Raw genomic sequence first — 27060 nt, forward strand, 5'->3', positions numbered from 1 at the left:
GGCATGAGTGTCCTCATACAATAGTTTGTATTTCTTACAGCTAAGAAACAGTGTCTAGTAAGTACTAGTGGATTAACTGTATCCCATAACTGATTCAACAATGTTGAATCAATTTCTCTTTGTTTCAGGTGACCAGACTTTAAGAGTTTGGGATGTGAAAGCCCCAGGAGTCAAACTTGTGATACCGGCCCACCAGGCTGAGATCTTGAGCTGTGACTGGTGCAAATATGATGAGGTATAAACCTGTTCATCCAACTGTTTTCCTAATTGAACCACTCCCATTAAATAGCGGGGTTTTTTACTGCAACATTAATGCATCTTCTCTTTATAAAAACATGTCTAGTTGCTTTGTTGCTCTCATTCACTATTACATCTTCGGAAGAGCATTGTTCCAACAGATAGATGGCCCAAGTAGATCAGAGGTTTTGCTTATACTTTTGTATAGTGGACAGAATAGTCCATAGTGGAGAAACAGTTTGTATTTCTCTGGTCTCTTTAATTTACACACTGGAGACCTCATTGATGATTTATTCATCTGTGTTGTTTGATTTATCTAACTTTTGTAGCCAACGTACGCGTCACTGCAATTTAATCATTAAAGTGTCCTGATATATCTGTGTTTTATCAAATCATCAGAACTTGCTGGTAACTGGTGCAGTTGACTGTAGCTTGAAAGGCTGGGATTTGCGGAACATCCGGCAACCAGTGTTCATCTTGCTTGGTCATACCTATGCTATCAGAAGAGTAAAAGTAAGTTGTATTTTATTCCCCATTGACCACCACTGAATTGTTACACAAATTTTTCTGGAAAGCAGTAATACTTTATATTATCTAATAACTAGGAAAAAAACCAACAGGTGTTGAAGATTTTTAGATGCTACAGTGACTGTTCCTGGAAACATTCAGTTTAGCACTGTAAAACATTTTGAAGTGTAGCAGATTGTTGGGATTTCAAAGTAAATGACATCTTCAAAGTCAATATATTTCCATGATGGGTGTTCGAGAGCTTGAGAGAGGGTTGGGAGGTTTACTTCAGCTAAGTTATATGGGAAATTTGGGATAGAGAAAATACCTTCCCTTATTCGTTTTTTAAATGGTGCTGTGCCTTTTTCTTTCCATACAAACGGTCAATATTCACATAAGGCAAGGTATAGAACTCGTCAATATGTATTTTTGTGTATACAAAGAAAATGTTAATATGTTCAATGAGATTTTGAAACTTTATGCATGAAATGCTACAGATGAATATAGTGGATCTGTGTACTACTAGATCACCCACTGATAGGAATTTGTTCTAGATGCACGATGACGTTTTTTTTCCATATTAGTCAGTGCTTTTTTTTTTTTTTATATTAGTCAGATAATACCTGATCCTTTTAAAGCCTTTCAGGAACAGGTATGTTTATTAATATTTTCTAGGAGGTCTGAACTGGCAGAAAAAACAATTATCCTGGCTCAGTATTTTGCTTCACATGCCCTTGGAACTTCTGATGTGCTTCTAACAACTTTAAAAGTTACTGCACTTAAGTTGTAATTTGCCAAAAAAGGGTGTGACTCAGGGAGTGGTTCCATATCACAAATCCTGTTTGTGGCCAGACAGCCTGAGCAGCTCCTGCTCCTGCTTATCCCAGCTACCCTTGGCTCCTATCCCCACTGGTGGTGGCTGTCCGGTCTTTTTTTCTAATTTAATTCCTGCATGACCATGCTCCAATCTGGCTCTGTGAAATGTTCTTCATAGCAGAAGAACATTTAGCAGTGGTGTGTGTTTGTTTGGATTTTTTTGTTTTTTAACAAGATCATTTTGCAACTCCAATTTGACAGCCATTAAGACAGATGAATCAATACAGTATCAATCAATACAGACTGTCATATTCTTACGCTCTGACAGTTAGTGGGATCTTTTAAAAACAGCTCTGCCGCTAAGGGATTCATAGCACATTGTCGTCATGATAAAATGGAGAAAGTAAATGCAGAATTGTTATTCACCATAACCTGTGATAGTAGAACTAAAGGACACTTGATGAAACTAGTAGAAGATGGGTTTACAAGCCGATGGAATTACTTCTTTTACACATCAGATGGTAGACTTCTTGAATCAGCTCTCTGCACAAGAGGTTGCATAGGCAGGCAGCGTCATCAGGTTCCTGGATAGCAGCTGGTTGATAAACATACTAGAAGAGCTAGACAGGGATAGAATCTCTAATTTCTCTACTCTCTATCATCCTGGGCTGCATTAGGAAGAACGTTGCCAGCAGGTTGAGGGAAGTGATCCTTCCCCGCTACTCACCACACCAGTGAGACCATACGTGGGGTGCTGGGTCCAGTTCTGGGCTTTCCAATACACGGGAGACATAGATATACTGGAGTAAATCCAGCGAAGGGCCACAAAGAAGATTAAGAGACTGGAGCCTCTGTCCTACCAGGAGAGGCTGAGAGAGCTGGGATTTGTTTAGTGTGGAGAAGAGAAGGCTTAGGGAGGATCTTATCACTGTGTATGAATGATTGGGGGAAATAGAGAAGACAAAGCCTGACTCTTCTCAGTGGTATCTAGTGAGAGGACCAGAGGCGATTGGTACAAACTAAAATACAGAAGATGGCATGTAAACATAGAGCACTGGGCTCGAAGACTGTTGGCCTGACCAGGTAGGGTCTCTTTTCATATTCTTATACTGTCTCATCTGAGTTTCCATTTTATGGCCCATCATGCTCCCTGTTTTCTTAAAATGCCTTGAAATGATTATTAGGAGTTGGCCAGCAGTAGAACTTTCTTTGCACAAATCTCTGAGATCAGTTCACTAAGTAGCTTTAAGGAGATGGTGGGAAGGCTGTATACGCATACATGTGCAAAGGAGAGGTATGTGAGAGTACATGACTTCTGTTCCGTCTTAGCAAGCTTTTATAGCTTCCATTTCAAGATAGACGTGGTCCCTGTGGACATAAGATACGAGAATGTGGGCCAGCACTTAGAGGTGGTGCAGCATATCTACACTTGTGTGGTATAACTCACCAGTCACACTAAATGGAGAGAGAGACTAGGATGCTACCTAAATAGAGGCAGCCGTCCCTACCTATGTCCCTTCCCCTACATTGTGCTGACACTAGCAATTACAAAGCTGTGCGGCAAGCTGGCTCAGCTGATTGCTCTGACTGAAAATCCTGTCCCTAAAAGTGACTAGCTTCTGTCTGGATCACTAAGCTGTCTCAATTTGTCGCTCAACCGCACAATTGCAAGCCCTGACACAAAGGAGGGGGGCAGGAGCACACAGCCTAAAGTGGAAAGGAAAGGGAAGGCCATGAGTCTTGGCAGCAGTGCACTCTTAAATTAGCTTAAACCAACCATGAAATCACACTCTTCAGTTCTGTATACAGAATACAGTTTGTATTCTGTTCACTTATTCAGGGTTGTGTTGACTGTCAGATCTGAGGCTGGCAAGGAATTCTACCCAACATGATGTCAGGATTCCTGCAGATTTCTTGTGGTCTTTCACTGCAGTACAGGGCATTATCAGCACACTAAGGTCGTCTAGAGCCCTTTTCAGGAGATTGTGACATTGGTGCATTTGGCTGTCTCGTATTCTTAGCTGGCTTCAATCTCTTATACTGAAATGTAGTTATGGTTTTTGAGTTTACCTAAAAAGATATTTGGATCATAGAATCATTGAGGTTGGAAAAGACCTCTAAGATCATCGAGTCCAACCATCGACCCAACACCACCACCCACTAAACCATGTCCCTAAGCGCCTCATCTACTTGTCTTTTAAATACCTCCAGGGATGGGGACTCAACCACTTCCCTGGGCAGCCTGTTCCAATGTTCAACCACTCTTTCAGTAAAGAAATTTTTCCTCACATCCAATCTAAACCTCCCCTGGCGCAACTTGAGGCCATTTCCTCTCGTCCTATTGCTTGTTACTTGGGAGAAGAGACCGACCCCCACCTCGCTACAACCTCCTTTCAGGTAGTTGTAGAGAGCGATGAGGTCTCCCCTCAGCCTCCTTTTCTCCAGGCTAAACAACCCCAGTTCCCTCAGCCGCTCCTCATAAGACTTGTTCTCCAGACCCCTCACCAGCCTTGTTGCCCTTCTCTGGACACGCTCCAGCACCTCGACGTCCTTCATGTAGTGAGGGGCCCAAAACTGAACACAGTATTCGAGGTGCGGCCTCACCAGTGCCGAGTAGAGGGGCACGATCACTTCCCTACTCCTGCTGGCCACACTATTTCTGATACAGGCCAGGATGCCATTGGCCTTCTTGGCCGCCTGGGCACACTGCCGGCTCATGTTCAGCCGGCTGTCGACCAACACCCCCCCAGGTCCTTTTCCAACAGGCAGCTTTCCAGCCACTCTTCCCCAAGCCTGTACCGCTGCATGGGGTTGTTGTGGCCGAAGTGCAGGACCCGGCACTTGGCCTTGTTGAACCTCATACAGTTGGCCTCGGCCCATCGATCCAGCCTGTCCAGGTCCCTCTGCAGAGCCTTCCTACCCTTGAGCAGATCAACGCTCCCACCCAGCTTGGTGTCATCTGCAAACTTACTGAGGGTGCACTCGATCCCCTCATCCAGATCATTGATAAAGATATTGAACAAGACCGTCCCCAAAACTGAGCCCTGGGGAACACCGCTTGTGACCGGCCGCCAACTGGATTTTACTCCATTCACCACAGCTCTCTGGGCCTGGCCGTCCAGCCAGTTTTTGACCCAGCGAAGAGTACACCTGTCTAAGCCGTGAGCCACCAGCTTCTCTAGGAGAATGCTGTGGGAGACAGTGTCAAAGGCCTTGCTGAAGTCCATCCACAGCCTTTCCCTCATCCACTAGGCGAGTGACCTGGTCATAGAAGGAGATCAGGTTGGTCAAGCAGGACCTGCCTCTCATGAACCGGTGCTGGCTAGGCCGGATCCCCTGGTTGTCCCGCTCATGCCTTGTGAGCGCCCTCAAGATGAACCACTCCATCATCTTCCCCGGCACCGAGGTCAGGCTGAGAGGCCTGTAGTTCCCCGGATCCTCCTTCCGGCCCTTCTTGTAGATGGGCGTCACATTGGCAAGCCTCCAGTCGTCCGGGACCTCCCCCGTTAACCAGGACTGCTGATAAATGATGGAGAGCGGCTTGGCGAGCACCTCTGCCAGCTCCCTCAGCACTCTCGGGTGGATCCCATCCGGCCCCATAGACTTGTGAGTGTCCAGGTGGCGTAGCAGGTCATTGACTGCTTCCTCTTGGATTATGGGGTGTTCATCCTGCTCGCCGTCCCTGTCTTCCAGCTCGGGGGGCCGAGTACCCTGAGGATAACTGGTTTGCCTGTTAAAGACTGAGGCAAAGAAGGCATTGAGTACCTCAGCCTTTTCCTCATCCTGAATGATCTGTGAAATATTGGACATCAGACTGGATGATACGTTGGTGTCTTCTGTCTATATACAACTGTTCAGATGATAAAATTGTAGTATCTTACAGTTAAGTGGAACAGAATTTTAAAATATTCTCTTTGTAGCAGAAAGACATTATGTAAATTCTTTCAACTTTTGTGTGTAGCACTCTGCTAAGTATTTTGATAAGAGTTTGCTTAGGTAATTTTCTAGGATACTGAAGGTTAATGACAAAGCTTTTCAGCTTTGACAAGGTGTTTTTGCTTCATCTGAAACTGTGTGGACAAAGATGCAAAGAGTGCACGTGGGAAATGTGCCATTGGTTTTTGTTGCCCATCAGACTTCTTCCCCTTCATTATTCATATTCCTGAGGTGCAGAAGAAAAAGGTGTTTTGTTGTGACTTCCCCCCCCCCCCCCCCCCGAAAAATTGTAGGAAATCTGGGGAGGTTAAAGTTCAAGTATGCCCATCCCTCAATTCTGCTGTAGTAAAGAGAACTCTGTCAGCAGAGTTCGGCAGGCAACAAAATACACTGCTCCCTTGGCAACTTGGGCAGTTGTGGCAATAGCCCAGGCTTAACTTTTGACTTTGTAGTAGCTGTGAATAATGTTGGAAGTCTTGCAGGAAGAATCTTACCTATGAACCATGATGTGGGGGACTTGTATTTCAAACTGAAGTTATGTCAGTGACTTGTATTTCCTATTGAGAAATACAGACCTTAAAATAGTTGGAAACTGAGGGTTGCTGAAAAGCTGGAGCCGAGGTGAACAATTTTCGCCTAACTGCATCCTTACTGCTGTAGTTCTTAGACCTGTCTGCAAGAGTCCCTAGAAGAATGTCCCCTGTAAAATGCCCTGGAGGAGAGGGGGGAATTATGAAGTGATGTTATACTGCCTTCAGTTTTTCAACTTATCTCCAATTTTCCCATTTCTGTAAATAATTTCAAAATTTTAGAACATGGAATTGATGACAGTAATATATTTTACGTTCCCTGCTGTATGGCACAAGTTTTCTCTCTCTGAAAATAATAAACTGGTCACATAGCTTTTCTGAAACTCGCTTTATATAATGACATGATACTCAGCTTGTCAGCCAAAAGCAGAATTTAATGACTGTTTATATGACTGTCCTAAAACTTCTTAACTTTACAGCAGGGTTGTTTGGCACTGCTGTAATGAAATCAAATCAAACCAGGATCCCATAAAGCATTCCTTGTAATTAGAAGCATCACGGGGAAATTTGTTTATGTAGTCTGTCTTGTTGCAGCATGATGTGGTACCTACCAAGGCAGTTTAAATAGTTAAACTTCAGTAACTTTGTATTTATATTAAGTCTGTATACGTTCAGAATGTTTTTACTTTAAAATTTGTTCTGTTTTGTTTTCTTGCAGTTTTCACCATTCCATGCAACCTTATTGGCCTCTTGCTCCTATGATTTTACTGTGAGGTACAGTATGTTTTTTTTCTTTTTCAATTGGATAAAAATGGAAAGATAATCTTTTTTAATGTGGCTTGCAATAGAAAACAGTTCTAGAGTGGACATACTGAAGGTGGGGCTAATGTTGCCATTGGATGTTTTCTCTTCATAAGTTATGTTGAAAATGCGTGGGTTCTTCACTTAAAGGCTAGCTCACTGTTCTGAATAAGATCTGCTCTGACATGCTTTCTGTAATCCTTTCCACATCATTCTGCTGAATGTAGTTGCGTCTGGCTGTGATAGTGTCTGCTATGAAGGTAATAACCTCTTGAATGAATGTAGGTGGGTGACTTCATATGTTTCTGTGATGTATTTTTATTTAAGCTTTTTATGAACAAAGTTTTTGTCCTACCAGTATCTGAGGAAGCTTTTAGTATTGTTCCATAGTGTGTATGCTGAAGTTCTTCAGACAGTACTTCTGCAAGTTCCACTGGCTGCCCAGTATATCTGATACTGCTGAGGATTTTATAGTACAGCTGATTTAAATCTGATTAAAAGTCTTGAAGAAGTTTGACTTCGTATTAGGACTTCTCTAAGATACAGTGTCATAAGTCAATACACTATGAAGTACATTCCTGAATATTTCAATCACATTCTTTGATCTACATTTTAATTTTATAACATGGACTGAATATAGTAGGCAGTACATTTACAAATGGGAGAAGCCCTCTTGCCTCCACAAGAGACTGCAAAGTTATCCCACTCGCCCAAATCATCCCAATTAATGTCACTTCTGGTTGTGTCCTATCTGGTCTGACACCACACACAGAAAGGTTCTGTTTCCTAGGGGAAACCTTGCTAACTCGCAGTGCCTGTACATGTTTCTAAATCATAAATCTATATAGTCTTGTACCATAACATAATACGAAGTTGCATCATGAAGTTAGTGTGTTAAGCATTTTAGGAATTTTGTATATTTTCACAAATCTTACTGGAAGAGTGGTATAGCTGGAATACTCTGTTTTCATCCAAGCTTTTGGTTGCAGCTCCCAGAACAGAGCTAACAGAAACATGCAGGGGTGCAAAGGGGCTTCGAAGCTCTGCTATAGGTGGTGTGGGACTGCTTGAGACATTGTACAGTGACAATGGTGACATTCCACAGGGAGACGGTTGCTGGAGCAGTTGTCCTTGGCACATATGAGTCTTCAACCTCGATAGCACTAGAGAGGATGTTGCCTTTCAGGTCTTAGGCTGCAGGGAGTGCCTGGTGCCTCTTCCTGGGGCTGGGCGTGATGGTGGCCTCATCTGTGGGAGATGTGTTCTCTTTGAGGTACTGAGGTGAAGGAGCTGCAGGAGGAGATGAGCAGACTGCGTACCATCAAGGATAGTGAACGCGAGATTGACAGGGTCTTCACAGATATCCTTCAGAGGTGAGAGCCCAAATCCCACAGTGCAAGGAAGGAGGGACAGTTAGAGACTATGCTTCAAGCAGTAGAGGATAAGGATAAAGATTCCCATGGTAGGGAAGGCTGGAAACTTGTGACTTCTGGCAACACAAGTTGGAGCTAGAGAACAGTTTTAGTGCCCCGGAAATGGGTGAGCAAGAACAAGCTCAGTCTGGGGTGGTGTCAGAGTCAGCTGAGCCTAAATCAAGTGTCTGCATCAAAAGAAAAATGGGCATCATCACTGGAGACTGCCTCCTGTTGCATTCCCTCTTGAAGTATCTGTCTGCCAATGCAACTTGGTGTCTTGAAAGGTTTTGTTGCCTCCCTTGGGTTGAGGTCCAGGAGGCTGTGGAGAGACTGCTAGGGTTTGTCCAGATTGAGAACACTGCCTTTTCCCACTTACCTGTATGGGTTCTCATGTTATTGAAAGAGGTGACCATGAATATATCAAGAGTGGCTACATGGCATTGGGGGCCCAGGTGGTGTTTTCCTTGATCCTGACGGTGAAGGAGAAACATTCAGGTAGGAAAAGAGCTCTCCAGCAAGTCAACACTTGGCTGCATAGTTGGTGTCACAAGCAGGGCTTTGTCTTTTACAACCACAGGGTCCTCTTTTTAAGTGATTGGGTACTGCTAGGCAGGCATAAGATCCATCTGCAAAGTAGGGCAAGAGCATTTTTGCCAACTGGCTTGCTAACCCAGTGAGGAGTGTTTTAAAATACAGATATCAGGGCAGAGTGACCATAACCTGAAGAGAACTGAAAGCATGAGGATCAGAGAAGAGTGTGGGGAATAGTCTAATACCAGAGGCTTTTGCACTTTCCCTGTGAAAGCAGCCTGACACCTGTATACGTCAGAGGAGACAAATGGGGGATTAGAAGTCCATGTGCGGCAGCAGAGCTGTGGCCTCCTGGGGATTATAGAGAGATGGTGGGACTGCTCACAAGACTGGAGTGCTGCAATGGATAAAGGCTCCTCAGGAAAGAGAGGCTAGGAAGTTGAGGTGGTGATAATGGTAAATCTGTGAGTTTAGCAGTCCAGTCACTCTCTTAAATTTTCAGTCCCTACGTGGGCTTGTTCCTTTCAAAAATTATGCCTTTCTCTTATAGATTAGAACTGGATGGCGAGCTTATATAATACTCCTGCCTCCCGTAGGCATGTCATTATTACAGTAAAGGACTTCAGTGTTTGAGAACCTTTCCTAAGTTTATGTTAATTGCTATTCTTTTGCTTACTGTAATAAGGGGTAGTGCCTTGCCAGTGATACCGACTGTCGTGTGGTTCATGCCAGGAGCCTGACAGTGTAAGTGCTGTGATGTCCATATGTATATAACTTTCTAAACTGCTGTACCAGCATTCTGTCTTATATAAAGTGCTTAATTTTATTTATGTTTAAAATGCACTTTTCATAGAATACTGCACAGTGGTCTGTGGAAGGTTATTTATGGGATCTTACTTAACATCCTTTACTGATGCAGTGCCAGCTGGTTTGCAGCGTATCATTTCTCAAAAGGCTTCGAGGTCTAAAATAAAAAGTGGTAATTGGTTCCTTCCAGTGCCCTTGTCTGAGCAATAAGACTAATAATCAGCATGCTGATGCATTGAAGTGACTTGATTGTGTCGTCTTGCTCTTCCCATTTTTGACACCAACTATATGTCCTTCAGGTTTGGCACTAACGTGCTTCAGGCAGTACCGAAATCTAGTGCAATTTCAGCTCTGACATTTTCATATGTGGAAACTGTCAGTAAAGATGAGGAGAGCTCCTAGCTCATATACCAGGGTGTCTGTAAATGCAGAGCTTGAGGACCTTTTCACAAAATGCCACTCTAGGCATTATTTTTCTGTCCAAACAATTACTTGTTGTGACTAGGGACAGAGGGCAGGGTTGAAGAGATGAAATACAGATTTTTAGCAGTTTTCTAAAACTTAGTTGCTGGGTTTGGTATGAGTGAACAAACAACAGAGAAGGCTAGGTAAAAGTCTTTGGAAAAGGTGGCACAAGCGAAATATTCTGTATAATGGAGGAAACTTGTTACCATAACACTTCGGGAACATCTCTTCAAGAATAAAATATGATGACTATGTTGTTCCTCTACCGCATATCCTGTACTGTCATTTACAGGAAGGAATGTATCTTACAGTAAGAAGTAGAGTTCACTTAGAAATGTTCAGAGTTTGACTGGATGTACCATACACATGTGTACATGTGGACATGACTATATACATACATTTCAGTCTAAGAACGAAAATACTTGATAAATATATAAAAGGTGGAAGAGAAGAAGGGATTCCAGTACATGGTATTAATTTTGGATCTTGCTGAATCTACTCAAGGCCTGTGACTTTTTAGCCACATTTGATAGTAATTCATAGAACAGTATAGTATGGCAGTCCTTTAAAAACAGATTCATTGATACAAGCAGTGTTATTTTAATAGCAGCTTAGCTATGGTACTGTTATTTTCTTTAACATTTCTGTTTGAAGCTCAGAATTGTCTGTAAGCATTTAGTAGATAACTGGATACAGCATAGCTTACTGTTTAAGCTCTGTAATCTTAAATGCTACTGAAGCTTTATAGTTTAACCAAACAAACACAAATCTTATCTAAGATTACCAAACTGCTATGTAAGAGGCAGGGTTTTTGTTTGTTTCAGGTAGAACGGCTAGTTTGGCACATAATCACAACTGGCTATCTAAAAGCAAAAAAATAGTAGGTTGAAAGCAAAGTTAACAACGCTTAGCTTCATCCTTTGCAAATAGTATAATGATTGCACATGTGCACTATAGTCAAGCTACTGAAAAGAAAACTAGTTCACATGCCAGCTTAATACTGGGGGCTAAGAAAAAGAGGGTGTAGATTTGAATTTGGGTTTTTACAAACTTGGGTATAATGATTTGGATTTAACCCCTGTCTAGTAAATGCCTCGTTGAGACAAATTTTTTCTATACCATTTCCTTACTCTTTGGAAGACTTCAGGAAAAAATGTAGGTTAATTAAAGAGCAGTTTGAACACAAATGAATCATTAAAATGCCAGGAAATGCACAAAGTACTGTAACATTTCTAGGACTTATTTAGGTCTGCATGCATGTTCTTAAACCTTATCTCTATCAAAATTCAGTTTGAAAGAACATCATCTCTTACTGGAATCATTGTTTTATATTTTTGGACTCTCTTCAGTATAAAAAAAAATCTTGGTGCATTAGGCACAGACAGCGCTCACCAAAATCTAAACAGAAGATCTGATAAATTATAGAACTTCATTAAGCTGGTATCAGGCCAGATCTTGAAATATTTTCACAGAAGCTTGCCTCTGAGGCAAAAAGGTGATTTTTGTTGAAAGTTGTACTGTACTGGACATGATCTCTGCAAGACGCTTTAAGGTAAACCACTATCTCTAGCTCTCCATCGCTATGTACAAGTTCAGTAACTTGGATCACAAAGAAATCTTGAGAACTTCTGGAATCACGCTGCTCATAAAAGAAACTGTTTTTCACTTCAGTTAATTATCCTTGTTATCTTCTTTGTTTCAGTTTTTTTTTTCTTTCTCTTCAAGGTGGAAAGGTGGGTGTTTGCTCATTTGCTCTCTTTTTTCTTTTTTTTTTTCCCCCCAAATGGAAAATGTCTTCCTGCTGATCAAAATGCTGGTCACTGGTGGTTTCCAGTGTGAAACAGAAAACTCTGCAGTAGAACCACCTGCTAATTTGAATGTCTCAGTTGATGATAGCTCCTGCATCATTATAAAAAGTCTCCTTCATAGTAGAGTTGCTAGTGGTAGTCAGAGCTTTGGGCATTACACCTGATGAAACTAACAAAATTCAAAACTGATTGTACTTTTCAATTATGATTTAACTGTTTGTTGCGACTATAGAGTTAGTCAAAATCACTCATACACCGGTGTAAAGCATATCTGTTCTCTTACATGTTTCCTTTTTGGATTAAAACAAGAATTACAATTTCATGGTAAATATTTTGACATATAAATGAATGCCTACATTCTTGTATTTTTTCAATTCACTGGCATTTTCCTGCCTGCGCATGCTAGTTTTCTTTGAAATAAATATTATGAGATGGAATTCCTCTTAAAACTAGGAAAGTGTTGGCTGCAGGAGCTACTCATCAAATGATTCAACCTCATAAATAGATTAATATCTTTTACCTATGAAAACAACTTTTCTGGTACAATGAATAGCACTATAATGTTGTTGAAGAATACAGCAAAGGGATGTTTGGGTTTTTTTTCATTTCTCTTAATAAACAGGTCTGTGTAAGTGTTAAATATTTGTAATTAAAACCTTCAAGTATTTATACATGAATATTTAACTATGGCAGCATCTGAATATTTTTTTGGAAATATATATGGAAAATTATATGGAAAGTGCATCTCTCTTTTTCTGAATAACCCCTTTTTACTTTTTGGTTGTGAAGCTATCTATTATTTCTGTTTGTCATAAAAATACATTTAAATCTTTCTCTACAAAATGTATCCTGTCTGTCTGTGAGGCAAAGTTAGGAGTTTTTTGTGGACAGATGAGGAAGCAGAAGTATTGAGAGAGACCACACATACCTACAGTATTATCTGTATGTCAGTGACAACCACTTCTGTATTTCTCTGGCATCTGACTTAGCCATTTTTAGCCAACTGACCTTTCCCAGCGCTTGATGAAGAGTGGGGCATGTGTCAAAGTGACTGAAGCTCCAGTCTAGAATTATGATACTAAAGGATGGGGAATATCTTGAAGCTCTGATGAGACCATAAATGTTCTTAAGTTAGGGGTTTGCATGCCCTTTTAGTTAATTTGTGTTTTGGGGAGAAATCAGGGAACAAAGAGTAGGTTGGATAACTTCACTCTCATAACTACACTTAAATTACTGAGTATCAGCAGCAATGAAGTTGCTACTCTTGTACGCCAAGCAGCCCATATAGGCTCATGGCTTCATCCTTCAAGGTTAGAATAGCACGTGATGCTGCATCTTGGTCTGCACCTTGTATTGGTTTAAGCTAAAAGTACTAGAGAAGGCATGTACTTGCCTAAATGGGGTTTCTCACTTGCATTTCTTAAATCAGATCAAACTTTTTAGTGACAAGAAGTATCTTCATTTTGTAAGCATGCCCTGTTTTCCAGGGCACTCTGTTTCTGGTTTAGGATCTTTGATTGATACCTCAGTAGAATGATGATACAAATACATTCTCAGGTTGGCTTTAAGCACATGATGATGATGAGAGTTATTCTCAAATCATTGTTTGGAGGAAAGTATTAAAGTTACTGGTAAGTTTTGCAAATTTGAAGATCTTCAAAAGCAGAAGGGATATTATGAAGGCTAGTAACTAGTTCTTAAAAGTTACTCTGTTATATTGTGGCAGAAGAATTGAAACAAACATAACTTGCAATCTGCCATTTTATGTTATAGAAAAATGTATGGGATTTCATTGTGAGGACATCAACTCACGTGTAATGAGAAAAAACAGTGGTGCATATGCAGTTCTATTAGAGTAGGGTCATAAATATGTAAGTGGTGTACTTTGTTTTCCCACGGTATATAGGAAGTAAACTAAGAAATTAACATTTCAGCAAGAATTACTTCGAAATAAAGCATGTAAGTCGAGTCCTTAGGGAAGAACTGTGCTACTGGAGCAAACTCAAAAGTAAAACCTATTTCAGAATTACTTTTTTGGATCCTCTTCCATTTGATTTGGCTCTCAAGCAATTCTTCCTCTTTTCTTTGATGCTTATGGAAGATAACACTTTGAATAAAGGCTTTCTTCTATACCTGAGATGCTTCATAATGTTGATGCTTTACTGGAAATGTAATGAAATAATCTCTTAAGGATATTATTGTGGAAATAGTTAGATGTCCCCAGTTAATGCCTGAAGTAACAACATTGCCCTGATTGGCCTGTATCCAAAAGTAGCTTAACACTAAGTTCTGCTAAGACAGAAGTTTGTCTAGTTTGCAGGAAGAACTTTTACAGGTAGCTATCTTTGCACAGGGATTAGAGAGTGGGAGCAGGAGAACGAATTGTGTGATACAGATGTAGTAAACTAACAATGAGTTCTGGGTTGCTCTTGAAAACGTCTTGGTTATATACATCCGTATGCTACTGTGTCTTCTGCCTGATACGGTTGCATGTGCATGGTGGTATTAATTGTTGAGTGGGCTTTTATGGAAAGCAGCCTCTAAATAGCTGATTCACACCCACCTAAAAATACCATGTATGAAGACATCTTCTATTTGAAACCTAAGAGCAGTAGTAAAGCTTTCATGCATAAATATTTATCATAAATATTTGTTTCCCAGAAGGAAATGGACTTGAGGAGTTGTGTTCTTTGTGCTTCCATCTGTGCATTTTCCCTGAATCATTTCATTTTGAACCTATTGAAAACTTAATTAGATTTGACAGGAAAGTTGTAGTTTAAATTTACTAAGCTTGTACAAATTTAATGGAAACTCATGAGCATACAAGAGTGGGAAATCCAAAGTATTACCTTAAGGAAGGCAAAAGATGTAGCATGAATTCACCACCTGTCTAATCTGCTTGCTGATCTGCTAGCTCCTCAGCGTGCAGCAACAGGCTGCCACAACACATGCGTTGTACTACCTTGTACAGACAGTGGAACCTGGAATGATACTTGCTGCCTTTTTTTCCCAGCCAGTGGTGAAGGTGCAGGGGCAGGAGATAAGGGTAGAGTGGGGAGGAGGACATGGTAGGAGATAGGTAGGAGAAACAATATTGGGGGTTAGTAAAAGTGTTTTGGTAGGGGAGCACAGGAGATGTATGTAGCAAGATAGAGCTCTGATACTGCTATGGGTGGTACAAAGTACAAAATCCATAGGATGACAGGCTTTTTCTCTTCACATAATGGCTTGTTTAGAATAAGCAGTCCCCTTGCAATGTATGTGCAGCTTATGAATTGCATGTGAAGTACATGTAAAACAAATAAACTATCAAGAAATGAGGGAAAAGGTATACTTTCAACAGTTCCAGTGAAAAACAGTTGAAGAAAATGCACTCATATAGGTTGTAGGGTGTCTACAGTCAGTGCAGATGTGACTGCAGTTGTGAGTGCTAGTTTTAATGTACATAATATGGGTAAAAATGGCAGTTCCATCTAAGTGGCACACCTCTGATTGTATAGGTTGTACAAACCTGTAATGGACCCTAAAAGCCTATGTGGTTGTCTGGCCCACTGTTGAAGCTCATGCTGCCAACTGCGTAGATACACCTACCATTAAAGTAATGCAAGCACACCTATTTGTGCTGTGAATGCATCTTCATTTTGCTGTACAGCTATCCTGCTGGGGTAGTGTTTACCTACAGTGTTTGTCTTAGAAAACCTGCATTGTGCTTTAAGTCTTCAGAACGCAATGGAAGTTCACTCTGAGCAAAATATTGTTGTCACCATGCTAGTTTTGGAAGCTGGGCTATAACACTATAGATAGTGTTTTTCACTTTTGGACTCCAAAGTTGTTATGAGAGCCATCATTAATTTGTCATCAATGGTTCTCAGTCCTGAGACTGTACACTTTTTTGGATTTTCACTAGTAATTATTTTTATATCAAAAAAACAAAGGTCCCAGACAGTCTGTGGAACTTGAACTAAGTTGCAGTACTCTTAAACTCTATACTGCTTCTGACTTTTTGCAAACATGACTCCATACAACAAACACCAAATTGTCCTACTATTTTTAAAATTGATCAGAAAGTCTTTTCTAAGTTTTTGTTCATGTAGATCTGAAGTTGTCTCCTTTAATCTTAGAGCATCTGTCTTTCAAGGGTTAGTAGAGAGCTGATGTGGTAAGGAAGGCTACCACTATTAGAAACAACAAGATTTGTTTCCTTACCTTCTTATGAACAAATGTGGGAGGATGAAAATGCTGAGATGCTCTTTTGCTCCTCTCTCCTGCAAAATAAGTTGTTTATCTTAGATATCAGGTACTAGGAAAAAGTTAAGAGGGTTGTTGCTATGGCATAGCCATTGTGCTATTACCACTCTGCTTGTTTATGAAGGAAATAACATCTACACGTTAAACAAACTGACCCTGCTGGTTCCAGTGTTTGCTATTTTACCTGAATTGGTTTGAACATACAGCACTTTCAGTGTAGTCGGTCTGATAATGAACTGTTCTTATTAAGTATTGTCACTTTCCCCAATAGGAGCAAGGCAGAGACACCTCTGTGGTTGTTACAGAAGAAGTAAAGCATATGATTGTCCACTGTGAGAAAATTCGACCTGTAGAAAATTTGATTACAGCTGCCAGCCCGCAAAATGTGCTGTGCTTTGCAGCCTATGGACTTTTCTAAGCAGTATATACAACACAAAAAAGAAAAACAAATCTTTCTTTTGTGCCATCATATGGTGTCTCGTCAGTGTGGTGTTATCTGAAAGTTCTATTCCTGAATCCATTTTTTGCGACTGAGATTTCTTGTACCTGTACTTTCTCTTATACCTCTCTTACCCGTGCTGTTAACTGCATTGATGGACATTGCATCTAACAGGGCAGTAGCTGGGAGAAGTAGAGCACTTCAGAAATCTATTTTCTAAGCATTTCTATCAAGCAAAGCTGGAAAGAAAAATTGCTTTTTGAAAGATGAATTAGTGGAATTAACTGTGTAATGCAACTGATCTTTGTAGTACAAATTTATTATTAAATTATAATATTAAATTCTGTTTTACAGGAACACAATCTCAAATTTGAGACTGGGAATGACCAATATCTCTGAATGAATGTGTAATTTTCAGTAAATAAAGACCCCATAGTGAACAATACCAAAACCTGAGAAAAATCATAAATTGTGCTAATGTCTTTCAGGGATAAAATTCCCCAGCCATCAAGAAATACAACAAGAGTATTCTAGTCTACGTTTTGTTCTGTTTTAATAATGTCCCAACGGCTGCTCTTTGGTGCCAACTTTGATCTCCATTTCTGCATCAGGAGACAAAGATGGTTTTGCCCAGTGGGGTTTAATTTATGCAAATCAGCAGATGGCTTTGCAGGAATATGATTTGTTGTGTTTCCTAAGTGGATGAGTTTGCTTTTTTAAATACCCTGGCAGCAACAGATTTGTCAATATCTTGCATTATATTTTTGAAATGGCCTTTCAATTACTTTAATTGTAGTTTGTTTAATTTTTTTTCCCCCCTCTCTTCCTCCCTCCTTCCCTCTATAGATTCTGGGACTTTTCCAAGCCTAACCCTTTGCTGGAAACAGTTGAGCATCATACTGAATTTACATGTGGACTGGATTTAAGTCTTCACAACCGTGGTCAGGTAAGGGCTGGGATGAATTTACTTTTCCTTTGCCTGTTACAGCCACTGTGGTCATGGCTGGACTGCAGGACTCAGATCCTGAATAACAGCCACCAGATTGCAGAAGGCTTCTGGAAGTGAGTCTGTCTGAATGCTTATTAAATAAACCTCACTTCAGGTCCATTTTTGTTTGTAAAGCAGTTACTTGCGTTGGGTAGGAGAGGAGGGCAGGACAGACAGGATTGCAAAATCAGATAGCTGAAAGCCATGGTGAGCTCAAGGAAAATAAGACAGTTTTGTTTCAGAAGGAAGAGTAATAGAGAAGGGCCTAGAATGCCAAGCTGAGATACAGAGCTTTCTTCCATCTACTTAGAATGTCAAGTTAAACATTGGTAGTGTCACACATGATACCTAGACCTGGTTTGTCATAATATTTGTAGCACTAGAAGAGGCTTAATATGTAGTTAGAATTTTAAAACCCTCAACTATTGACGTGAATGAGTGGAACCTATTTTATCAGGGGCACTTATTTACGTACTGGTTGTGGTGGGATTCTCCTCTGCTTCTGTTGCTACAATTGTTTCTGTTTTGTGAACAGAGGGATTGTTGTTTGTAGTATGAACTGTTTTTTCAGGCAAGAAAGGCAGAAAAACTAAAGCTAATTATTTGCTTTAAAACGAGAAAGCCTATAGCTTTCACACAGAAATCACTGTCACTGAGTTAACTGTAACTAATGCACTATTTAATGTGCCACATTTATCATTTGCATCCAGGTTCCTTTCTAATTCACAGTGAAATTAATTTTTTACCCCGATAAAAATGACTTGTAACATCTGCGTTGAAATTTTGATTGGACAAAGCAAAAAACCAAACCCATCGTAATTTCTGCTACTGATAAAAGGACACAGGAGAAAGGTGTCAGTTTGGCAAAATACCATTCTAGCCAAATGCTAGCTTGTTCCTGCCTGGTTGCTTGTTCCCTTAATGCTGTTGCCTCAGAGGTGCTGCAGTAACTGTTCACAAGGCCATGCTGTGAACCACATAGGGGAATTTGGAAGGCTGAAAAAAATTTCTCAAGTTTCAGGTTGTTTTTCATCGGGGCAGGGCAAGAATAGCTTAAAGGCCAGTTGCTGGGAATTATAACTTCATCCCAAGTGAGTGCATAGGTATGATTCTGGCTGAATTGGGTCCAGAGGGAGCAGCAAGCAGAGCGTAGTACATTAGGGCCTTACAGTGCTAAATCACTGCATGCTCTGAGCCCAGTTTAGCTTTCCATGAAATTGGTGTGGGTTTTGCCATGGATCTGAATGAGGTGAGAAGATTTTTCTTCGTTTTGTATTGAGGATGTGATTACATCTTGATTATAAGCCTGTTGCAGAGAGCCCTGTGTGTTACAGAATGGGTCTCAGTGCATGGGGTTTCTGTCTGGCTAGATATGACTACTTTTTGTATGATTTATCTGTCAAACTTGGAGTTGCTGCTATGTGGATGTTCTTTCTTTTGTAACTGTAATGTATGGAATAGCCTTTTTGGAACAAGGCCAAGTAAATGCTCATTGATGATAGATAATGAATTGAAAGCAAACAGCTGCACGTGCACTTTTATGTTGGAAAAAGGAAAATGGTGGTGTGCATAGCCATCTACATTAGGACATCGGTGCATCCAGGTATTTTTTTTTCCACACAGAAATCCTACAAGTCCGATGTTGGACTTAATGCACAAAATCTGTAAATCTGGGGTACGTATCCATATAAGCTGCCTGCCAGTGTGCCTTCCAGACAGAAGTTTGGCATCTGCAACAGCTTTGATATTCCTCTGTTTTTTTCTGTTGAGTTGATTTAATGTATTGTGAGGGTTGGATATCACAGCAATGCAAAATGTAAACATTCTGGTTTTTAAAAGAAGTTTAAAAACCTGTGATAGAATTAAACTGTAACTACAAGATAAAGAATGAACGCTTACTGAATAGTTGTTTCCAGTATAAGCACTTGCAGCCTTTCCCTGTAACAAGGAGTTACAACTTGAGATTTGAACTGTTTTGCGTCCTCCATGCAGGGTAATTTATTCATAATGGACAAGCTATTCATTTATAGTCAAATTAAGTACCATTCTGGTCATCAACCTTTGCTTTTGTTCTTAATGATATTTTTGTTGTCTAGCCGGATGGTATTTTCTTTGCCTTTGCCCAATGTACTTCAGCATTTTTGAAGTATCTTTTACATGTCAAGGAAAAACCAGTCTGTACTTTTGAAAAAGTGTTCAAAATAGATACTGTGATTAAATATCTGATCTAGGAATTAGAAGACATTCGTGCAGAACTGATTGAGCTTTGAACAGAATCCACAGACAGGGAGTAGGTACATGCAGGCAAGCTGGTTCTTGTACAGTATCCTGCTAAGGGGAGGCAACATGTGGGAGAGAAATCGGGTTCTAAGGAATGGGTCCCAGGTTGTGAAGGTAAGTATTAGCTAGATGACACAGAAAACTCCTGTGTGCTTAATTAAGATTCTGATATCTATTTTGAGGTATCTGCCTCTACGTAAAGTATTTGTTGAAAGCTTTGCATTTTAATAAAATCAACTGTTGTTTGGTTTGGGGTTTTTTTTCGCCATAATGTTGGTGTCAGGTTCACAGCAATTTCAGACAACTAACAAACTTTCGGGTGCATAGAAAAATGTGCATTTTACAGTGCAAAGCATTAACAGAAATGATCCTCATGATATTCAGGGTATTTCTCTGTTAAACTGCAAGTGCTGATGTGAGAGCCTGCAAGGCAGGTTGTCTAGGAGGAAATGCTCCCAGCTCCAGCTTTCAGCCAAAGTAGCTTTGGCACGCACAAGAACAGTGACAAGACCCTAAGCACCAAAAATCTTTTGAATTTGTAATGGTGTACAGTATTAAGAACTGAACAAATCCATTTACCTTAGCAGTATTAAGAGTGTGCAGTTTTTTAAACCAGACATGATAGTTCTTTCCAAAGTTTTGGGATAAGAAAAACAATTAAAGCTTGCTCCTTTCTGTATATATACGCTGGATAGGCATGGGATGTATGTAGAGAATATAAAAATGGTAATCAGCTATATACTATTCCTCACTAGGGGCTGATAATGCTAGACCATATATTGGAATTGTACTCTGTAGCTCATCGGATTTCTTATTTCTATCCTGATATTTACTTTCCCTGTATGTGATCTGTGAATGTTCTGATGAATTAAAATACAATACTCCTTTAAGCCTAGCTCTTACTGGGATTTTGCTGTGCTTACCTGCAGCATGTAAGCATGACCATAACTTCTTTTGGTATTATTTGTGCAGCTTTATTTAAAAGCAGCTTTGTTCTTCTGTTGTAGGTTGAATGTGATATGGCAGTCATGAATTAATTTTAAATTAATCCATCAATAACGCAGATAAAAAGTACAGATACTGTGAACATTCACTTCTTCTTGTCTTGATTCTGATATTATTTCAATAAGTATATAAAGAATAGAAAACATGTATGTACCATGAATTTCTTTAAATCGTGGACAAAAATACCCACCCCTTTCTGTTATAGTTCTAAAGCTGTATTTTGCTTAACACAAATGTAAGAAAAACTGAAGCTCTGAATTTTGTCTGAAAACCTTTCTCAGCCTATACCTCACCTCTGTACTTTTACGCTATGAACGATGACATTCCTAAATTGCAAGGATACGTGATTTTCAATGGAAGTGGTGGCAAGTGGTGTAGTGGCTTAGAACACTTCATATGTGAAGAGCACATTAGACGTCCGTGACATGCCAAATCAGAACAGGACTTCAACGATATACAATACTGAGGTGCTCCCTTTGGAAATTAAAATTGCTCTGCACCAAATCAGGATAAACTAAATGTCAGTTCTCTAGTCCAAAACCATCTGTTATCTGAATGTGTATTAAAGTCTAGGTTTTAGAATAACTTATGTACAACACAAATAGTGATCACTTATGATTTTCTTTTACTGTGGTTGTGTGTGTCTGTATGGTAATGATACCAAAAATGGGCAGCTAGCTGTCTAAATAGCTGTTTGTGTCAACATAGTTTGGGAGGCAAACTTGTTTTCTCTAGCCCTCTGTGTGGCTGCACCTCCTTGTGTAAATATTCCCCCAGAGTAGATGAGTTCATATAAAACTGGTTTCTCTTATTTCTTCAAAGCACCTGGAGCTCTGGGATGTATTGATGCAAGAAAGGGCCTGGCCACAATTCTTCTGTATTGCATTTGGAGATGGTGAGAGGTGATACAGCAATACACACACATGATACCAAATAATACGGAGGTAGTGATAATAGCAGTGCAGCACCCATGAAAGTAGTCTTGTGCTCTGTGTTACACTGTCCTTGTGATCCAGCTTCCCTGAACCTCTGCTTGCTTCTCCGTAAAGCTGCGGGGTATCACCAGCATGTTGTGCCATACCACAGTCTGCTCCTTCCTTCCACCTGGCCAGAGGCAGTTAGAACTGAGCAGAGGTGCCTGCTTTGTAGCATCGGTCTGTTGATGCCATGAATCATTGCTGTACTGATGGTATCATGACTTTTCTTATGGCATCGGTATCACTAAAATTTTAAAAGCTGTAATTTCTTACTAGTTGGAGGGAGGTCGTAGCCAAACTGTATACACTTGAGCTGCATCCCCTGAAGGTAATTGAAATCTAGTTCTAAATTCTTCCAGCTTTATGGAGAAATTTTTAATCATCTGTCAAGTTTCGGTGTACAGGTTTGTTCTGCTACCTGTTTTCTATGTGCAGCTTGTGCAATGTGCCACGTTAGCTATGCCAACACAGCAGACAGGAGAGGGGCTGCTGAAGTTGGCTTAACCAGTACACCTAAATATAAATGCAGAAGATGTCTTTAGTGAGGCTGTCTTCCTATGTATTTTGCTGTTTATTTAAATTAATTGTGCACCCTCAACAGGCCCAGAAATGTTGACTGTTTCATATAAAAGTGGAGTTACCTCTTGTGGAAGTGTATAGAAAAACAGACACTTTCTCTGCTTTTTTCTTTTGATCGCTTGCTCTTATCTTTGACACTTAATTGTCAAGGAACTGATAGCTTCCACCCAGCTGTTGTGGCTATCACACCGCTATAATTGTATCACTATCTGTACTTCATTTTAATCTCTCCTTATGGTCCTTCTCCAGGATGCTACTAAAGTTACGCAGTTAGTGATCCTTTGAGATAAAAAGATCCTGCAGCATCTGTTCTTTTACTTAATTTCAGAGTGGATTTTTGCGTGGAAAGAGCAAATTTAACCAGCTGCTAATGTTAAACCAATTTGAACTCCTTTACAGAGTTGGAGGGGGGGAAAGGGAGGTGACATTTCTTACGGGTGCTTATTGTATGTCTTTCCCAAACTGTTAAGATTAAACTTTCACTGCGTAAGTCAAAGCTAGCCATTCATGAGTAATGGTCACTCTTTGCCATTATCAGCAGAAGTCTCATCCTAAGGTGTTTGGAAAGGTTGCTGTCAGGCATCGCAATTCTGTAAAAGCTGCAAGTGTACGGAGAGGAAAATGCACTTTTTTGATTCTGAAGTACTGGAAAGTGGTGGGAGGCAGCAGTTTCTTACTCAATAAATGTGTTGCTTGTGCATTGTATTTGATCCAGTGGCTTACAAATACTTGCTACTTCTGTAAGCCTCATCTTTTAGTCAATGTAGTGGATTTTGTTGCTTTTCTGCATGATCAATAAATCTGTTTGAGAAGTCCCAGTGAATTGTACTAGTGAAACTCAATGGAAGTTGACAGGATATTGCAGCTGTTACTGAAAACATTGTTTGGCTATGATTATCTGTGATTATATCCCAAAAGGAAGGAACTTAGCTTAACTCTGAGCTGAAGGATGAGTTTGAAGATTGGATAGAGTCATTAGAAAACACAGTTTCACTGCATGTAAATTGACTGCATTTGGGGTCCCCAAGGTTAGTATCAGCACAGAAAGGCATTTTGCAGTTCTAAAGTATCTTCTGCAGAACTTGTGATTGACTTTACCGATTAAAAACAGTTCTTGAAAGACTGGGGAGACGTCTTTCCCCTTATCTGTAGAGTACAGAGGAATTGCTACAAAATCTGTGGAGATTCCAAGGATTTCTGTCTAACCTGCAACTCACATCTCAATTTCCTTTACATCTTACTGATGAAATACGCACTCGGAAGACTTGCATTTAGAAATGTGTAGCACAACTACCAAGTCATCTTTCTGTTGCCCATGTCAGAGCAATGAAACAAATGTTGAGACAGCTCCCTGGTTTTTAGATCAGTTCTTTGTGACATATCTTTGTAATCTGAAAAATAATGGCCCTTAAGTCTTTTATCTTTTCTCTCCTTAAAGAAACAGATTTCTTAAGCAGTATTTGGAACATCTGTTTCTGATAACTGTAGTTTGAACCTAGATCTTTATAAGAACTTCTGGTCCACAGTTTCTTTTATTCTGTCTTTACTGGCAATAATAATTAAATCAGTGTGTGTTTTTTTCAAAAGTAAATTAAAAAATGATTGGTGTTATTGCACATTGAAAATAAAAAGTTTTAATGTACAAACTCCCATCACTTTCACTCTTGTGTAAAGGTAGGCATCATGTGCAGTTCCCCCCCGGCAACTGTTGACCAAACAAAAGGCCACACCACTGGTTTGGATTTTCTAGTACAAAATAGGTATTGAATGCATTTAAACTCATACATGATCCATTATGCGCTTAACCAACCAGTTTTAATGATCACCTGTGACAGTAATTTGATGAGTAGCAAACCTAATAGCTTGCTTTATCTTCACTTAATCTCCATCCCACACGCTTACAGAGGATGCTCAGGATCCGTCAAAAATAGGTAACAATGATATAAATAGACCATTAAATTCTGTATGAAAAGTCGCAGAAGATAAGAAACTAAAAGAGGAAGGGAAACACAACATTAATGGAAGTGAAGAACTGAATACTTTATCCACTGTGTCTTCTACAGAAAAAAGACAGGTCTTACTAGTTTTATTTGAAAATGGGATGGGATGGGACGGAGAAAAGCTGAGAAGAAAAATGGGTCACTTTCAGACACATTTGTGTATTATCCTATGGTTTATTATGAGCACTCTGGAAGCTGAGTGGCACCAAGATACTTCCAGAAATACTAATCTGGAGCGGGCTGTACTTTCTTCTGATTGAACCCCTTCAATAAAGGGGTTACTGAACTCAAAGTTTTTAGTTGTTCTTTTGAATGTATTTAATCTTGGTTAGGGCTTGGGGGTTTATTACGCCTTCAAATATTGGAAAAAAAAGTTAGTTACTGACTTGGGAGATTTCTCTTGTTTTCTTGCTTCTGCTGAACAGTAAAGAGGCAGAATGTCATGCAGGTAATTGCACTGGACTGAATGGATTGCCCTCGGGTGCTGGAAAAGGTCTAAGTCTATAGCAAAGCAAGATGATTGTGATGAATAGGAAACAGAGGGCCTGTCAGAGGAGTAAATCAGTTAGTGAGTCAATGGAAATGGCTTTGATAAATGAATGGATGTCAATATTAAATCAATTGGTGGGAAATATTGTTACGCTCTGGGATAAGGATAATAAAATACAGGATAGCTGTTTCGTTTGAGTTAAAGTATGATTTTCTAGTCACGCAATCAGCTTCCTGTGATGACTGCAGTTTTTTGTTTGCTTGCTTTTTGGCTTTACTTGAAGGGAAATACAGTGATCCCCATTTTATGTGCTTCAAATAGACTTGCTTAAATCTCTACTGGCAGATAACTTGGCATGATGTTTATTCTGCAGTAATAGCAGTACAGTACGCCTAGCATATACACTAGTACTGCAACTTTGCTGCTGAAATAAAAGCATTAGAGACAAGTAGTAAATATGTCATTTTGTTAGACTGTCTTTGTCCCGTATAGCTTTACTTATAATTCAAGCTACCAGGTTTAGAATGCTTTTTCTATTTGCATTATTTCTTGATGTAATTTACCAGTCAGTGTAAGGTAGCATATTCTTGTTTTACAATTAAGCTCTAGTTATTCTCCTTTTCCCTGCAATTTCTGATAGTTAAAAGTTGCTATAGTAGAATTTTATTCTATAGTTACAAGAGCAATTTAGTATTCCTAAATGATAATGAAAATTGCATGGCATACGGTTGTCCAAATATTCAATCGTATATTATAATTTATACAGTTCTTTGCAACTGAAATAAAACTGTCTTCTACTCTGTTTGCATGTCAGCTCAAAAAAAAAAAATTGTAAATCATGCACCCTCTAAATACTGAAATCAGTGAGATTTGTTTCAATCTGAGAGTAACATTTGTCCCCAAGACAGTGGACACTTTCACAGAAAGACAAACCTCCATGCCTTCATGTTCCTAATGGCGAGGACTTTTATCAGGTATGCAAATAATGTGTGAGTCCGTTTTCAATTTTCCTTTGTCCTTCATCCTACCACAGGATGATTTTCTCCACCTGTTTGTAGCATCATCTCATTGATCAAAATATAAACTCTAGGAACTTGTGGCTTTTTTAATGCCATATTTATTTACTGCTGCATCAGCCCTCGTCCCAATGGAATTCCTGCTGCTGTTTTAATATTTAAATTAAGTAGCATTTAGTTTATTAAAAAAAATTGGCTAAAGTGCTTTAAAGTATGTATTAAAAATGTTCATATGTTACATGAGAACTGACATTTCTAAATACTTTTAAAGCACTTATATTCAATATCCTATGTTCCCCTCTTCTGGGGAAAGGCAAACAATGGTCATAAGACCATTGTGTAAGACAGGTCATAAGAAAAAAGGCGAAATGAAAGGAGAAGACATTTTGTAAACTGATGGCAGTAGCTGCATGAGCAGGCACTTCTCTTCATCCCAGGGTTCATTTTAGTCATTTGTATTTGAGGCAGTGATAATCTACGAGATACGGCAAAGGGGCATGTAGCAGCTGTCCATCAGTTAATGCTGGCTGCCGCACTGTTAGCTTACAGTTGTCCCCTTTCTCTTACAGTCTTGACTGTATTTTGGAGAAAGTATTATGGAGAAATGGAAATGCTATTGCATTTTGTAATGCTGTTCCATGCTGTAGTGTCCCAGTTTCCCATACATACCTGTTTGCTGTTCTTTGCATGTGTATTTCCATGAAGGTTTCTGATATCAGTATTCCATTATAGACTTCCTGCGGCACAGGAGAACATGATGCACTGTTATTTGCTGTAGCTTTTATTTTCCTTTTGTTTGCTGGTTATGTTTTCATCTTTCACGTGCTATCATTAAGTCAATGAGTTGGGCAAATTACCGCACATGATCCTTTTCAAACTCCCTTTTAATATCCCCTGTTTATTTTTAGTGTTGCTAGATTAAATGGTTCTGTAACTATATTTGTTCAAAGGCTACTTCAAGGATGCTAATTACATTGATACCAGGTGGGAATTCCCATGGGATTTTTTCCAAATGTTATCTCTGTTTCTTGTTTCTTTATGAAAGTAGAAAGTGTTGCCTATAGAAATACAGATATTGAACAGAGCTGTGGAGAATATTAAAAAAAACTGTTTTATGTGATTGCCAGTTTCTACATAGCGTTTAGTGGAGAACTCAGATTTTCTTTTTGGTATGATTTGGGGGAC

General features: G+C 39.7%; 1 protein-coding gene across 2 annotated transcripts in view; it reads left to right on the forward strand.

Moving 5' to 3' along the window:
• PEX7 (peroxisomal biogenesis factor 7) overlaps positions 1-27060 on the forward strand; it is a 49562-nt gene that overhangs the window by 18382 nt on the left and 4120 nt on the right. The window contains exons 6-10 of one of the 2 annotated variants that reach the window (XM_076333685.1): positions 129-235; positions 637-750; positions 6745-6800; positions 17387-17486; positions 19152-19203. In XM_076333685.1, the coding sequence (XP_076189800.1) occupies positions 129-235; positions 637-750; positions 6745-6800; positions 17387-17486; positions 19152-19196 (422 nt within the window). In that variant the 3' untranslated portion in view covers positions 19197-19203. The remainder of the gene's footprint in view (positions 1-128; positions 236-636; positions 751-6744; positions 6801-17386; positions 17487-19151; positions 19204-27060) is intronic. The other variant, XM_076333684.1, reaches the window with a different exon arrangement.

Source organism: Aptenodytes patagonicus, chromosome 3, assembly GCF_965638725.1.
Source record: "Aptenodytes patagonicus chromosome 3, bAptPat1.pri.cur, whole genome shotgun sequence".
NCBI lineage: Eukaryota > Metazoa > Chordata > Aves > Sphenisciformes > Spheniscidae > Aptenodytes > Aptenodytes patagonicus.